The sequence below is a fragment of the Littorina saxatilis genome, linkage group LG1 (genome assembly GCF_037325665.1).
Source record: "Littorina saxatilis isolate snail1 linkage group LG1, US_GU_Lsax_2.0, whole genome shotgun sequence".
Lineage (NCBI taxonomy): Eukaryota > Metazoa > Mollusca > Gastropoda > Littorinimorpha > Littorinidae > Littorina > Littorina saxatilis.
The window spans coordinates 97,384,018-97,400,875 of record NC_090245.1 but is presented as its reverse complement, the minus strand read 5'-3'; the positions used below and the strand labels follow the sequence as shown (position 1 = coordinate 97,400,875).

The window sequence follows — 16,858 nt, the reverse complement described above, 5'->3', positions numbered from 1 at the left end:
GATAGTCGCGAAACACAAGGGCACGAATTCACAAGTCGCGATACATTTGGGCAGAGGTCCGACACTTTCACGACAACAACATATGAGCAGCACACAGCTCACATCGATGATCGGTCTCACTAAACGCGTCTGCTGATATAGCCTAATGCTCTCCCTTTTAAAGGCTGGTCAACCCGATTCCCAATAGCCAATAGGAAAGATACCCGGTGTCAGACAACGGGGGGTGTCGTCTTAAGATTCCTGCCCAATGGAAGGGATCGTTACCGAGGCATGAAGCCGTGTCGGTCGGGTGTCAAGCACCGGAAATATTACAAGTAGTTACACTAGCTGAAGGGGGAAGAAGGGGCCTGTTTGCCGTGCACACCGGATAAAACTCATTAGATTACAACCAGTTACAAAGAAGAGGGGGGGGGGGGGGGGTAAGAGACAAGAACCTTCAGGCTACCTGACATCTTCAATGATTGTACCCTGTCAAAAGAAATGACACCCACTTGACAAACCGCCGTCCAACGATACCCAGACAGCCTGGCGACACATTACATAACGACCACCTAAATCTGAGATAAGGGATTAGAAATGCATCCGGTCGGGGCCTACCCTACGATAGTAAACACACAATAAAGTACAATGCACAAAGACAACCAGGTATTATTTAGTCACTCCTTAGGCACTGATGGTTAGAGGTTACGCTGCTGCATCTCATCATTTCAAGTTAGGGATTTCTTAGCACAAAGGGCATTATTTAAATGTAAACCCAATGTGACTAGCACACACACACACAGGGAATAGCTATAGACAGGGGAGGCAACTGGGTCGGGCAGGAGATAATACACACAAAGAGACGGGGCACAGCACTTGGCTACATCCCCCCCAGCTCTATACCAACCTGCGCCCTCGCAGGGAGCAAGTACAACAGGAGCCTAAGATACAACCTGGAGCTGACTTAAACAGATCATCCAAGGTGACATCTAACAACTCAAACAACAATAATACAGAAAACACAACCTCCCTTGCCAACATATTAGTGAAGGCACGCCCAACTCAGGGATATGACACAAGACAACAAGATGCATTGCAGAAAAGGCAGTCAGGAACCCGCTATTAAGCCAAGAGAACCTGAAACACCATAAAGCTTGTCGTCAGGATCATGGATGCCGCTGACCACTGCTAATCCTGAAATATCCTTAACAACGCCGGAGAACATAACGGCCTGAACCCACAAGCACCCTGGGGTGACAACAACAACCTGATACATACAAACAAACACAGATGTTAATACTAAGTGCTCAAAGAGGGAACCGAAGCAAAAGTAAAATGCAAAACCATAAAACATTTTAAGACAATGCAAAATATGAATTTCACAAACTAAACAAAGTGATAGGTTGAAGTGAATCAGCATCAATGTGTGTGAGTCTTTTATCTCACTGATGATCCAGGAATTAGCGAGTCCTTGTCTCACAGTAAATGAGAGAAAATGTCGTTGTGAGTCTGTCTCACAGATGTTAAGGCTAATCTAGGTGGCGAGTCTCTGTCTCACGAATGGCACATGGCCCACATGACAGCAGCACATTGTTTTTCTGACTGTTCACATTAATAGGCTCATGGCGGGGTTATGACAGCGGCACACTTAATATCTACACAAGTCCGACTGTTCAAAATTAATATGGCGAGTCTCTGTCTCACGAATGGCACATGGCCCACATGACAGCAGCACATTGTTTTCCTGACTGTTCACAATAGGCTCATGGCGGGGTTATGACAGCGGCACACTTATACAAGTCCGACTGTTCAAAATTAATATGGCGAGTCTCTGTCTCACGAATGGCACATGGCCCACATGACAGCAGCACATTGTTTTCCTGACTGTTCACAATAGGCTCATGGCGGGGTTATGACAGCGGCACACTTATACAAGTCCGACTGTTCAAAATTAATATGGCGAGTCTCTGTCTCACGAATGGCACATGGCCCACATGACAGCAGCACATTGTTTTCCTGACTGTTCACAATAGACGCATGGCGGGGTTATGACAGCGGCACACTTATACAAGTCCGACTGTTCAAAATAAATGAAATCAAGTGAATCCCATGATTGCCTAGAACGAGGACAATCTCTGCCGTATACGCTGTGAGCGGCGAGGTGCAAGCACCGCAGCTGGAGGCGGGACCAGAGGTTCCGGGTCTCTAGCCAGAGGCTGGTCTGGGACACGTGCTACCTCTGGAACACGAAGCGCTGGAGCTGGGACTGGAGGTGCCTGGGGCTGAGGAACTGGTGCAGGGGCTGCTGGCTGCACCGGAGGAGGCTGGAGGGGTGGGGGAAAGACTGGGCGTGCCAGGAAGACAGTGCCTCTGTCAGGGAATGTTGGGGTAGCTGGGACAGGGGCAGGTGGGGAAAGGGGTGTCGTAGGGGGTGCGATGGGGACAGCAGCAGGCATGATGTCGTCTCGGCTGAGGGTCTTCTCACCACCCCCAGCGACAGGACGTACGACATACACCTGGGAACCTGGGTAGGGTCGAGCTGTTACCACATACAGCTCAGACCGCCACTGGTCCTGGATCTTGCTCCTGCCCAGGGTCCGGTTCTTGATGTAGGTGTAGTCACCTACATGGAGGGGGTGATCTGCTGCTTTCTTGTCTGTCTGCTGGCGCCTCTCTTCTGCTGACTTCTTCAAGTGCTGTTTGGCGCGTGCATGGGCTTCTTGGAGTCGCAAGCGGTGCTGCCGAACCCAGTCAGTGGCTCCAGCAGTTGCTTCTCCAGCACGGCCAAGGAGATGGTCGATGGGCAGACGGGGCTCCTGTCCAAAGAGCAGGAAGTGGGGGGAGAAACCAGTGGAGGCGTGCGGCGTCGAGTTGTAGGCCTGGAGCAGCTCAGGCAGGTGTATTGGCCATCGTCCCTTCTTTTCAACAGACAGTGTGCGCAGAAGGTCGTGAAGAGTTCTGTTGAAGCGCTCACACTGTCCGTTTCCTCGCGGGTGGTATGGTGTTGTCCTGGACTTCTCGATGCCATACATCTCACAGAGGGCCTGGACTACCTTGCCCTCAAAGTCTCTGCCTTGGTCGCTGTGGAGCCTCTCCGGAACACCATATCGCTGAAACCACTCCTGGACCAGCACCTTAGCAACGGTTCCTGCCTCTTGGTTGCGTGTTGGAACCGCCAGGGAGAACTTGGTGAACACGTCCGTGATCACTAGGACGTTCTCCCTGCCGTCTGTGGCAGTCTCCAGCTTGGTGAAGTCCATCGCCACCACTTCAAGGGGGCGACTGGCGAGGAGGTGGCCAGACGTGGTGTGGAGAAAGGGCTTCCGGCCTAGGACGCAGCGTTGGCAGTTTGTGACGTAGCCCTTGACGTCGCTGAACATCCCAGGCCAGTAGACGCGCTGTCTGAGGAGTTCCATGGTCCGATCGTAGCCTTGGTGGCCCATGTTGTCATGCAGGGCAACCAGAACGTCTGGTCGCAGGGAGCTTGGCAGCACCAGCTGCTCGAAGTGGCCGCCTTTGGAGTCTGCCACTCGACGGTAGAGGACCCCTTTCTCCATAAACAGCTTGTTGCGCTGCTGAAGGAGCGTCCGCAGCGGGGGGTCTCTGACATCATGGGGTTTCTCAGGCCAAGACCTGAGGACTGGGCCGATGGTGGCGTCCTCGTCCTGCAATCGCCTGAGGTCCTCGGGGGAGTGATGGGGAAGGGTGTCCGTGGTTGGCTCTGCTGCCTTGAAGCTGACATCAAGGGGCAGTGGTGGCTGTCCATGCACCTCTGGCACTGGATCGAGAGCAGCCCTCTCGCACCACATCTCTTGCTCTGTGGCCAACTCTGGGGGGACAGGGGTAGAGGACTGGTCAGGGAGGGAATCAGGGGGTAGGCGGGACAGGGCATCAGCAGGGTTAATCTTCCCGGGGCGGTAGTGCAATGTGAAGTTGAACTGGGCCAGTTGAGAGGCCCAGCGTTGCTCCAGCGCCCCAAGTTTCGCTGTCTTCAGGTAGGTGAGGGGGTTGTTGTCAGTTATGACCTCAAACTCAGCGCCAAGAAGGTAGTGGCGGAACTTGTCGCATGCGGCCCACTTGAGAGCAAGCAGCTCCAGCTTGAAGCTGCTGTAGTTGGCGCAGTTCTTCTCAGTGGGCTTGAGTCTCCTGCTGGCGTAGGCAATGACGCGTTGCTTCCCATCTTGGACTTGGGAGAGGATAGCACTGAGTCCATCATGACTGGCATCAGTTTCCAGGATGAACGGCTTCTCATAGTCGGCGTAGCCCAAGACGGGAGCTGTTGTCAGGGCCGACTTCAGGGACTCAAAGGCTGTCTGGTGTCGTTCTGTCCACAGGTGGTGGATGGCTGCCTTCTTCTTCTTGCTTCCTTTGCTGCCTTCTGTCACGAGGTCGTGAAGTGGTCCGGCCAGCTTGGAGAATCCACTGATGAAGCGTCGGTAGTAGCTGGCAAAACCAAGGAAGCTGCGCAGGTCTGTGGTGGTCTTGGGCAGTGGCCAGTTCTGAACAGCCTCAATCTTCCCGGCTTCGCAGCTAATACCGTCCGCTGAAATGGTGTGCCCCAAGTAGACTACCTCTCTTCGCAGGAACTGGCACTTCTCTGGCTTCAGCTTAAGGCCCGTCTCGGTGATACGCTGGAGGAGGCGCTCAAGGTGCTGCAGGTGCTCGTCGAATGTCTTCGAGTACACTAGTAGGTCGTCCAGGTACACCAGCAGAAACTGGAACTGAAAGTCAGACATGGTTGCCTGCATCAGTCTCTGGAAGGTGGCTGGAGCGGAGATAAGACCCATGGGCATCCTAGTGTACTCAAAGAGGCCGAACGGAGTGCAGAAGGCCGTCTTGTGCTGATCTCTGGGTTCCATGGCAATCTGGTGGTACCCACTCGCCAGATCCAGAGTGGAGAAGTACTGGGCACCGACCAGCGAGTCGAGTGATTCCTGGATGCGGGGAAGCGGATAAGCATCAGGAACTGTCTTTGCGTTGAGACGTCTGTAGTCCACACAGAGCCGGAGACTGCTATCCTTCTTCCTCACCAGCACTACAGGAGCTGCATAAGGGCTGTAGCTCTCTTGGATCACGTTCTGAGCCAACAAGCCCTTAAGGTGATCTTTCACCTCCTGTAGGTGGCAAGGTGGGATGCTGCGGTATGGCTGGGCGACAGGGGCATCGTCAGTGGTGGGGATGCGATGGGTCACCCTGTCAGCGTATCCCAGGTCAGTCTCGCTCTGCACAAACCCGTGCGCAAACTTGTTCAGCAGTTCCTGAAGTTTCTCCCTCTGTCTCCTGGTGCCGTCAAAGTTGGGAGTGGGGACTGGGGGCGGTGAAGGGGAAGTCGTGGTCTCCTGCGTGCTAACAGTGATGTTCTGCGATGACACGTCAAACTTGAATCCCTCATCGCTCTCCACTGTCTCAATCCTCTCCAAAACCGCTACAGCTGTCCTTTGTCTAAGGGTGCAGTCCACTGCTGAGAGGTTGGCTACCCTCACAAACCTGGCAGAGCCCTGACTGACAAGAGTGGGGACCAGCAGCAAACCACCAGGGAGGGGCGTAGACAGTGGGGACGCAATCAGTAGGCTTGACTGCTGTGGTCCAGTGATCCGCACCGTAGCTACCGAGCCTGCTGGGATCAATGTTGGTCCAGCAACCTTAGCCAGACCTCCTGTGTGCCGTTGTTGGAGCCTGGCTTCCTGGACAGCTACCTGCAGACTAGCCGGCAAGGATGAAGCAGCCACGGCAGGTGTCAATCGCTGGAGAATGTTCATCCCAATGAGCGCAGGCACTTCCCTCTTCTTGCTTCTGGTGCCAGGGTCAGGGGAATTCTTCACCACTAGGAATGGGACGTCCTTGAAGCTGTCGCCAAAGATGGTGACCTCCACCAAGGCCACGCCGGCGTATGGAATCTCCAGTCCATTCGCAGCTCTGAGGGTGAGGAAGTCACAGCTGCAAATGGACGTGTTGCGAAGATTAGCTGTCAGCCACTCCTCAGTGATGGTCGACACCTCGCTCCCAGTGTCGATAAGTGCAGCAACAGTCTTTCCCTGCAGGCTTACTTCTGTCGTGGGACACTTCCCAGTAAGTCCCTGCAGGAAACCCTCGCCCCCCGTTGTCTGGTTGTGGACAACGGGGGCAATTAGTTTCCCTGTCGCTGCTGGTGGGAGGGGACATGGGAGTCGAGGTGGGACTGTGCGTTCAGGATCTGCCGTTTCAGCGGGCAGCGGGCCTGAAGATGGCCTTGCTTGTTGCACAGCCAGCAGCGGGGTCGGGGCGCGGACTGTTGGTGGGAGGGGTGGTTGAGGGAGAAGTGGGAAGGGTGGTGCTGGGAGGGCTCAGGATAGGCGGGGCGTTGGTTCAGCTCCGTCCGGAGTGCGGCCGTCTGCTTCACCAGCTCAGCTACTTGGTGACGGAGCTCGTCGACCTCTGAGCTCCGGGCTGGTGTAGCAGTCACCTGCTCCGAGCGGACGTCGCAGTCGGCGTCCTCCCTCATCCACCGCAGAGCCTCTGCGCGGACGGCGGCGAAGCCTGCATCCTCCCTCTCCCGGATGAACCGACGGATGTCCCGCCTGAGTGCTGGAGGCTGCAGCCCATCCACGAATCTGTCGCGGAGTGCCCCGTCTGTCACCGTGTCGGCTGCAAAGGTGTTGAGCCGCGCCTGCAGGGCATGGAGGGTCTGGGCAAAATTGAGGACCCCCTCATTGTTGCCCTGCCGCCGACTGTGGAAGGTGGACAGCATCGACGACTTGGTCCGGTGGTCCCCAAAGCTCTCCTGCAGGGCAGCGAGCACCAGATCCGCCGTCGCGGTGTCAGCAGGTGGACGACCGGTGACCTCCCTCCGCGCGGCGCCTTCGAGGGACTGGATCATCCACTCGGCGGACTCTCCTCCCAGGTTCTCCAAGGCGTAGTGGTGGATGATGCGTCGCGCTTCCCTGGCAAAATCCTCCAGGTCACAGCCCTCGCTGTCGCCGGTGAAGAGGGGGAGCTTGGGTGGGCGCACAGCCTGCCAGCGTTGTCGCGCAGCGTCGCGGGCAGCCTGGTCAGCCATCTTGGTGTCTACCTTACACTGCTTTCTGGTATTATTAAGATTTTAAAGTTACTGGTGCCTATGCTCCTCTAATCCTGCTCCGCAAGCGCCAGATGTGGGAATGTCGGGTGGAAGGACAAGGATATATAGCACAGGCAGAGGAGCATACAAAATAAGACACCGAAGACAGAGGTTGCTTTAACTTATCTTAACTTAACTTTTATTGAAGCAAAAATGTAACTAAAAATAACCACTCAGTTAGCTTATCTAAATCATAAATATTCCACAACAGTTTAGCTAAATTTGGTTGCAACTAGAAACAATGCTATAAGTTATAAAATAGAAACAATAAACAGAACTCTAATACAAGAAATAGCAATGCTTACATCTAACCAGAAATACCAATTATGAATTCTGATATCTACCAGTACCAGAATCAGAAACAAAATATGTATTTAGTGTAATTAAAAGGTGATTATTCTGTAGCAACTATAATTTCTGGTGTGAACCAGAAATATTTAAAAAGTAATTATTCTGGTTGTAACCAGAAAGCAGTGAAAAAAAAGGATTATTCTTATTCTGGTAGCAACCAGAAAGCAGTGTAAAGAAGAAGGCACTAAAAAAGAAAAGAAAATGCAATTATAAACAACATGCCTTCTAAGTTACACATGACATAATACAAAGCATAAATCAATGAATGTATCATTTGTCAAAATAATCATGACAAATATAGACAAGTAACAATACAGCCAAAATCCTGCAGACACAGCATTCTCTAAAAGAGAATCCACAGTGAGTTAAACAACTCCACAACAGCTAATGTCAAGGGAAGTAACCAACATCTTCCCTTAGGCCTAAGCCTTGCATAGGAAAATGCTTTACATAAATTAACCAACTGCATGAACTGCAACTGCAAAATAATTGTTATTATTAAGCGTGTTCATCGCCATGAAGACAAATCATCGAGTTGAATAATAACGACAAGAATAAGAAAGATAACTCAGGCATGGGGTAAGCGCAAGCTCTCATGCTTCAAAATGAAGCGTTAGACAACAGTCTATTACTTTACAGGGAAACGCGATTAAATCATATCGCTTTAGATTAAAAGTCAGCTATGCACCTATGCAACTGCACAAAATGTTAGGTTTTTATCAGTCGCAAAGTTCTTCTGTAGGCAAGCGCCTTTAAAGTGCAACATGGGAATAAATAGTTGAAATTGTGCATCCTGTAGACAATATCTTCCTATTGTCTGAGATCTTAACTCAGAAGAGCTCTATCATTCTCATGCCTGAATTCAAAGGAATGATAATCAAAACTCATAAGATTATGTACAGGTAAAAGGGTAATACAAATGAAGACTAGCAAAATATCAGAGTATGAAAATGCATGTGACAAACAGAGTAGAACCAGTAGAGTGACACAGGACAGAATACATAACATGACTGGCTCACACAAAGCCAGACAAAAGACAGGGAAGGTAAGCCATGTAATGTGTATCAGGGGCGGACCTAGGGGAATGGGGGCGCTCTGACATCATTACACGGGGGACGCCGGTCAAAATGGCGGACACTACAATCTTACATCAGCCAATTAACCGTCAACGACATACGGCTTGAAATGCAGCAACATGATCAAACACATGAAAAGTAACGCATCACTAAACGTCATAAAGCATGTCATATTGTACACTTCGCCTACAAAGTTACAGTTACAGTACTGGAAACAAAGAGCGATCCTCAGCGAAGCGAAAACTGCTGAGAACTTCTTTGTTCCTCAACAAACTGGCTACGAAGCGGAACTCCGTCCAGCAAAGTATTCAAATCCCTTCTCATCGAAAACTGAAATCTGAGAAAAGGTTCGACTTACCTTACCGGACTTCATCGTTATAAAACTGTCCTTGTAAAAAGGAGATCTAACATAGGTCTACTCGACTTAAACATAGTGGGACAAGCTTTTTATCGAGTTCACTACCCAAAATATATGTGTCAACCATAATTCCCGTTCATCAATTGTAGGGGTTTCTGCGCCTAAATCGTAAATAGGTAGCTTTACGGGCCAATGGCACTGGGGGCTTAACTTTGGCTTTTAACCGACTACTACTCAGACTCTACTGATCTCCAGAAATAATATGTGATGGAAATGGGAAAAAGATCGCAACGATACACATGGGTCTTCTCGACATAAAATATTGCGAGACAGGCTTTTCTCAGCGAAAACGAAACGTATGAGAACGAGTCTGCCTTACTTGATTCTTACGAGTCTTTAATTTACAAGACTCTAAAACAACTTTAGAATAACTGGTCATCAAATATTAGAAGTTATTAACGCTCAATTTCAGCGCCAAATCATGAAAGTAATTAGAAACTGATCTAGAATACACATCTCTCCGCTAGATCAAAATGGCGTCATCAACTCTGACGCGAGACCGGTCGGACATCGCCCGGGACCAAATCAGCGTCAAAATGTACATATATGCAAACATCATAGCATCAAATGAAACATAAGAATAGAGCATAAGGAAAGAATACAGCATAAGGAATGAATACAGCATAAGGAATGAATAAAGCATTTAGTTACTTACAGATTCTCCTCAGTGAGCACACTTGGAACCTAAACACAAAACTGCTGCTGACGATAGTCGCGAAACACAAGGGCACGAATTCACAAGTCGCGATACATTTGGGCAGAGGTCCGACACTTTCACGACAACAACATATGAGCAGCACACAGCTCACATCGATGATCGGTCTCACTAAACGCGTCTGCTGATATAGCCTAATGCTCTCCCTTTTAAAGGCTGGTCAACCCGATTCCCAATAGCCAATAGGAAAGATACCCGGTGTCAGACAACGGGGGGTGTCGTCTTAAGATTCCTGCCCAATGGAAGGGATCGTTACCGAGGCATGAAGCCGTGTCGGTCGGGTGTCAAGCACCGGAAATATTACAAGTAGTTACACTAGCTGAAGGGGGAAGAAGGGGCCTGTTTGCCGTGCACACCGGATAAAACTCATTAGATTACAACCAGTTACAAAGAAGAGGGGGGGGGGATGGGTAAGAGAAGCGACCTGGCATCTTCAATGATTGTACCCTGTCAAAAGAAATGACACCCACTTGACAAACCGCCGTCCAACGATACCCAGACAGCCTGGCGACACATTACATAACGACCACCTAAATCTGAGATAAGAGATTAGAAATGCATCCGGTCGGGGCCTACCCTACGATAGTAAACACACAATAAAGTACAATGCACAAAGACAACCAGGTATTATTTAGTCACTCCTTAGGCACTGATGGTTAGAGGTTACGCTGCTGCATCTCATCATTTCAAGTTAGGGATTTCTTAGCACAAAGGGCATTATTTAAATGTAAACCCAATGTGACTAGCACACACACACACAGGGAATAGCTATAGACAGGGGAGGCAACTGGGTCGGGCAGGAGATAATACACACAAAGAGACGGGGCACAGCACTTGGCTACACACGAAAAGAAGACTTTTTGTTATATTTTTTTTAAATCTCGGGGGCTAGTTATAGGTTATTTCCAGCAAGCTTCTCAATGAATTAATGAAAATAGCCTTTAGCTTTTATTTTCTTCGATTTGTTGAAGGTGGTCCATATTAGGGGACTCGCACATACTTTGAGATTTTGCTATTATTTTTTGTTTGCAGTAGAAACTCGGGGTCAACACTGCTAAAATGTAACAAATGCGGTCTTAGCTGTCATATATAGGATTTTTTGTGTGATAAAAGCTTTGGCTGTGGACAGAAACGAGTCCGTTTTAGGCGGCACATTTAGAGTGAACGCTGCCAAAAGTGAAAAAAAGAGGAAAAGCCTAACGGTTTTGAGATTTGTGTTTCTGCAACTGTTTTGACATGTGCAAGTTATCCAGAGAGGGTGAATACAGCGAATAAAACTGTTTTGAGCGCTCTAGCGCCGTTGGTTTGTCAGAACAGGAGGTGGTCCATATTAGGAGCCGGTCCATATTAGGAGCCCTTCCCCTACATGGCTTGCTGTTTTGTACCAGATTTACACTCGTTGCTTTTTCAAATAGTGAACAGCTCGCTTTCGCTTGCAGTTTAATATATTTTTTTTTAAACTCGTGTAAATCTGGTACGACACAGCAAGCCATGTAGTATTCTCTATTTCTCTCTCTCAAAATTTGGATGGTGTTGAGTATGAGGTTTAGTGATGGTGGTGGGAAGGGGAGGTTTAGTGATGGTGGTGGGAAGGGGAGGTTTAGTGATGGTGGTGGGAAGGGGAGGTTTAGTGATGGTGGTGGGAAGGGGAGGTTTAGTGATGGTGGTGGGAAGGGGAGGTTTAGTGATGGTGGTGGGAAGGGGAGGTTTAGTGATGGTGGTGGGAAGGGGAGGTTTAGTGATGGTGGTGGGAAGGGGAGGTTTAGTGGTGGTGGTGGGAAGGGGAGGTTTAGTGATGGTGGTGGGAAGGGGTGTGGGTGTGGGGCAAGTTTGTTTCTGGGATATTCTTAGGATTGAATAACTAAATGAAGTGTTATGTCAGGTCGCATGAAGATCAAGTTTGGGGAAATTCTCTTGCACATTATTTTATGAGGGTTGAACAGCTAATATTTTTGAATCATACAGTAGAACCCTCCTTTTAAGACCGGAACAATCTGAGAAAATCAGGTCTGAAACACGAGGGAGTCTTATAAAAAGGGGTACATTTACAAAGGTTAAGAACAAAAAGCTTCAGAAAACAGGGCCTTAAAAGGGAGGGAGTCTTCTATTGGGGGGGGGGGGGGGGGGTCCACTGTAATGGGACATGACGAAGGGTTGTCCAATAAAGCATTATCTGTTCTTGTTCTATTGCTTGTCATCATCTATCATAGTCCACTAGATCTAGTGCAGACCGGTCCTTGAGACCCGAGTGTCTTCATCATTGCAGCGTACTGTATTTAATGTTTCGTTTATGCACGCTATGATTCACCTATTGGGATCCAGTCATGCAGACTGCATGTATTTTATTGAATATCGATTGCGTATAGCCTGCTCAAACTTATTTCACGCTCGGCTGGTCGCAGCTTGTTCCCTTCATTTGCAGGCTATTCCGAGCGCGTGCATCAACTGCAGACTGTATAGTATGGTCCATCTAATTGCAGGAACCCTCGTACGGAATGGTCCATCTTATTCTATTACCGACTTCCGTGTATTTGCCGCACAATCGCAGTCCTCCACTCAGCGTAGACATTTAAGGTACTGCTGTTTCTTGATCTAAAGAGCATGGTTTTAATTGTTTGCAGAATGCAGTGCTTGGTGCATCGCTGCGTGGTTTTCTGCTTGGTGCATCTTTTGCTGCCATTGTTTAATTTGGCGCAACGTTTGCGGCCTTTGTTCATCTTGGTGCATTGTTTGCGGCCTTGTTCAACTTGGTTCGTCTGTGTAGGTTATACACAGCTTGGTGCCTCTGTTTAAGTGTAGGCCAAGCAGGCTATGTACATATTGGTGCATTTTCTGCACGCTATGTACATCTTGGTGCATTTGCTGCACGCTATGTACATCTTGGTGCATTTGCTGCAGATTCTGTACATCTTGGTGCATCTGTTGCACGCTATGTACATCTTGGTGCATTTGCTGCAGATTCTGTACATCTTGGTGCATCTGTTGCACGCTATGTACATCTTGGTGCATTTGCTGCACGCTATGTACATCTTGGTGCATTTGCTGCACGCTATGTACATCTTGGTGCATTTGCTGCAGACTCTGTACATCTTGGTGCATCTGGTGCACGCTATGTACATCTTGGTGCATTTGCTGCAGGCGATCTACATCATCTTGGTGCATTTGCTGCAGGCCATGTACATCTTGGTGCATTTGCTGCAGACTCTGTACATCTTGGTGCATCTGTTGCACACTATGTACACATCTTGGTGCATCTGTTGCACGCTATGTACATCTTGGTGCATTTGCTGCAGGCGATCTACATCTTGGTGCATTTGCTGCAGGCCATGTACATCTTGGTGCATTTGCTGCAGACTCTGTACATCTTGGTGCATCTGTTGCACACTATGTACACATCGTGGTGCATCTGTTGAATGCTTTGTACATCTTGGTGCATCTGTTGCACGCTATGCACATCTTGGTGCATCTGTTGCACGCTATGCACATCTTGGTGCATGTGCTGCAGGCGATCTACATCTTGGTGCATTTGCTGCAGGCTATGTAAATCTTGGTGCATTTGCTGCACGCCATGTACATCTTGGTGCATCTGTTACACGCTATGCACATCTTGGTGTATTTGTTGTATACAGTGTCACTGTGTGGATATAAGTACAAGTTATTGCGAGCTAGGTATAGGTGGGTGCATCTTTTGCAAAATACGTTGATGTGGTGCGTGTTATTGCAGACTGGTGCATCTTTTGCAAAATATGTTGATGTGGTGCGTGTTATTGCAGACTGGTGCATCTTTTGCAAAATATGTTGATGTGGTGCGTGTTATTGCAGACCGGTGCATCTTTTGCAAAGTATCATGTTGTGGTGCATGTTGATGCAGGTTGTGTATTTAAGGATGCATCTTTTATGTGGTGCGTGTTATTGCAGGCTGATGCATCTTACGCAAACTACGTTAATATAATGCATTTTTATTGCAGGATATGTATATGTGGGTGCATCTTTTGCAAAATAATGTTTATGTGGTACTTGCTATTGCAGGCTGGTGCATTTTTTGCAAGCAACGTAAATATGGTGCATTTTCTTGTAGGCTATGTATATATGGGTGTATCTTTTGCAAACTATGTTGATGTGGTGCGTGTCTTTACAGGCTGGTGCATTTTTTTTTGCAAACTACGTAAGTGCGGTGCATTTTATTGCAGGCTATGTATATGTAGGTACATCTTTTACAATCCCCCCGCGGGTTAGGGGGAAGAATTTACCCGATGCTCCCCAGCATGTCGTAAGAGGCGACTAACGGATTCTGTTTCTCCTTTTACCCTTGTTAAATGTTTCTTGTATAGAATATAGTCAATTTTTGTAAAGATTTTAGTCAAGCAGTATGTAAGAAATGTTAAGCCCTTTGTACTGGAAACTTGCATTCTTCCAGTAAGGTAATACATTGTACTACGCCGTTGCAAGCCCCTGGAGCAAATTTTTGATTAGTGCTTTTGTGAACAAGAAACAATTGACAAGTGGCTCTATCCCATCTTCCCCCTTTCCCCGTCGCGATATAACCCTTCGTGGTTGAAAACGACGTTAAACACCAAATAAAGAAAAGAAAGAAATCTTTTACAAACGATTTTGATGTGGGGCATTTTTTTGTTATTGCAGGCTACGTATATATGTGAGAGCGTCTTTTACAAACTATGTTAATGTGGTGCGTTTTCTTGCAGGCTATGGATATGTGGTTGCATCTTTCGCAAACTGTAAAGATTGCTGCGAGTTATTGCAGGCTGGTGTATTTTATGCAAACGATGGAGATGTGGTCCGTGTTATTGCAGGCTGGTGTATCTTTTGCAAACGATGAGATGTGGTGCGTGTTATTGCAGGCTGGTGTATCTTTTGCAAACGATGTAGATGTGGTGCGTGTTATTGCAGGCGGCTGGTGTATCTTTTGCAAACGATGTAGATGTGGTGCGTGTTATTGCAGGCTAGTGTATCTTTTGCAAACGATGTAGATGTGGTGCGTGTTATTGCAGGCTAGTGTATCTTTTGCAAACGATGTAGATGTGGTGCGTGTTATTGCAGGCTGGTGTATCTTTTGCAAACGATGAGATGTGGTGCGTGTTATTGCAGGCTAGTGTATCTTTTGCAAACGATGAGATGTGGTGCGTGTTATTGCAGGCTGGTGTATTTTTTGCAAACGATGTAGATGTGGTCCGTGTTATTGCAGGCTGGTGTATCTTTTGCAAACGATGAGATGTGGTGTGTGTTATTGCAGGCTGGTGTATCTTTTGCAAACGATGTAGATGTGGTGCGTGTTATTGCAGGCTGGTGTATCTTTTGCAAACGATGTAGATGTGGTGCGTGTTATTGCAGGCTGGTGTATCTTTTGCAAACGATGAGATGTGGTGCGTGTTATTGCAGGCTGGTGTATCTTTTGCAAACGATGTAGATGTGGTGCGTGTTATTGCAGGCTGGTGTATCTTTTGCAAACGATGAGATGTGGTGCGTGTTATTGCAGGCTGGTGTATCTTTTGCAAACGATGTAGATGTGGTGCGTGTTATTGCAGGCTGGTGTATCTTTTGAAAACTATGTAGATGTGGTGCGTGTTATTGCAGGCTGGTGTATCTTTTGAAAACTATGTAGATGTGGTGCGTGTTATTGCAGGCTGGTGTATCTTTTGAAAACTATGTAGATGTGGTGCGTGTTATTGCAGGCTGGTGTATCTTTTGAAAACTATGTAGATGTGGTGCGTGTTATCCAGGGAGTGGCTTCGGTTTTGTCCACTGGAGGTCCATTGACTGACTCAGCCATGAATCACTCAGTCATTTTGCAAACCAATCAGTCAAGAAAAAAACCTTTCCTTCCACCACGGGACTGCCGCAATTGTGCATTACGGCAGCGTGGATAAACTTCTAAAAGTTGTTTACAATGTACAAATGAGAGGAAAATTCAATTCATTTCTTCATTTTCTTATTTATTTTCCAATGGTCTTGCATGAAGAGGAATAGAAGGTCTGAGGACACAATAACCATATTTATTTCAATTAAGTAAGGAAGGTAACAAAAAGAAAGAACAAGACAGCAGACAAAAATTAGACGAGCTGACTGACTCTGCTGCATGTCTATCGGTCAGTTGACGGATTGAGACCCATGTGTGTCGGTCTTTTCCAAATTTACCATGGCAAATGACCGACGCCCAAGCCAATCCCTGGTTATCGCAGGCTGGTGTTTTGAAAACGATGAAGATGTGGTGCGTGTTATCGCAGGCTGGTGCATCTTTTGCAAACGCTATAGATGCGGTGCGTGTTATTGCAGGCAATCTACTCCATCATGAAGCTGTCGGTGAAGGACACGCAGACTCCCGGCGCCTCGTCCATGCCCCGCACGACGCCCACGGTGGACGAGCTTGGACACAATGTGACGCTGGCCTATGCCAAGCACATGACGGGTCTGATGCAACTGGCAGAGCAGAAAAAGAACGCGGGTTCTGATCGCTCCATCAACATCACCGAAATGCGCAACAAGGCAGACTTGGACGAGACGCCGCCAGTCATTTAATGCAGGAAATCGTGAAGGGTGACCACGTCATGATTGTGATGTGTTTTTGATCAGAGACTCTTGTAGTGGTGTGTGTAGGGATGTGACAGTAGGGCCAGAAATGTGCTCACCATCTTTGAAGCACCACTTCACGGGCCTGGGGCTCTTGGCCAGCATTCAGAGTTAGTCAGCCGTGTGTGTGTGTTGTGGACAGAAACTACTGACATGACACCAACAATGAATCATTTCAGTACTGTTCACCATCCTATGAGGGGGTCAAGACTTGGTCAAGTCAACCGACTTCCTCACTAACTTTTGGCCCAGATCTTCTGCTCTAAAGTTAAGATTAGAAATGAGTGTTCTGCACAAGTGTTTCACACTCTGCTTTGCTGTGAGTGTTCCCTGGAGAGGTCGTTCAGAAACTGCTCCCATGCATCATCTACGAGTGTACACTCTCCATGCATTTCCTGCAATTTAGGCACGTGTTTCATTCCCGTTTAGGGTGGAGGATTGCCCGATGAATATGTGCGCGTTTTTTTTTCTTTCTTTAGGTTGATGTGTTGTTCTTTTAAACTGGAGACTAACTTGTGTATGCATGCTTTAGAAATCATTATTTGTTGGAAAGTTTGTGTCAATAAACATGTTAAGCAAACATTAGTATTGTACACGTGATTACCTCACACCCCGCCTGCAACCTAGTTGAACCCAAG

The 16,858-nt window shown here is 48.0% G+C and overlaps 1 protein-coding gene across 4 annotated transcripts in view; it reads left to right on the top strand.

Moving 5' to 3' along the window:
- Window positions 1–16,805, top strand: part of LOC138946890 (sodium channel protein 1 brain-like) — a 206,328-nt gene extending 189,523 nt beyond the window's left edge. The window contains exons 40-41 of one of the 4 annotated variants that reach the window (XM_070318301.1): window positions 12,116–12,209; window positions 15,927–16,060. In XM_070318301.1, coding sequence (XP_070174402.1) covers window positions 12,116–12,208 — 93 coding nt within the window. In that variant the 3' untranslated portion in view covers window position 12,209; window positions 15,927–16,060. Of the gene's footprint in view, window positions 1–12,115; window positions 12,210–15,926 lie in introns of those variants that run through there. The other 3 variants (XR_011449462.1, XR_011449465.1, XM_070318295.1) reach the window with 3 other exon arrangements.
- The last annotated feature ends 53 nt before the right edge of the window (window positions 16,806–16,858 follow it).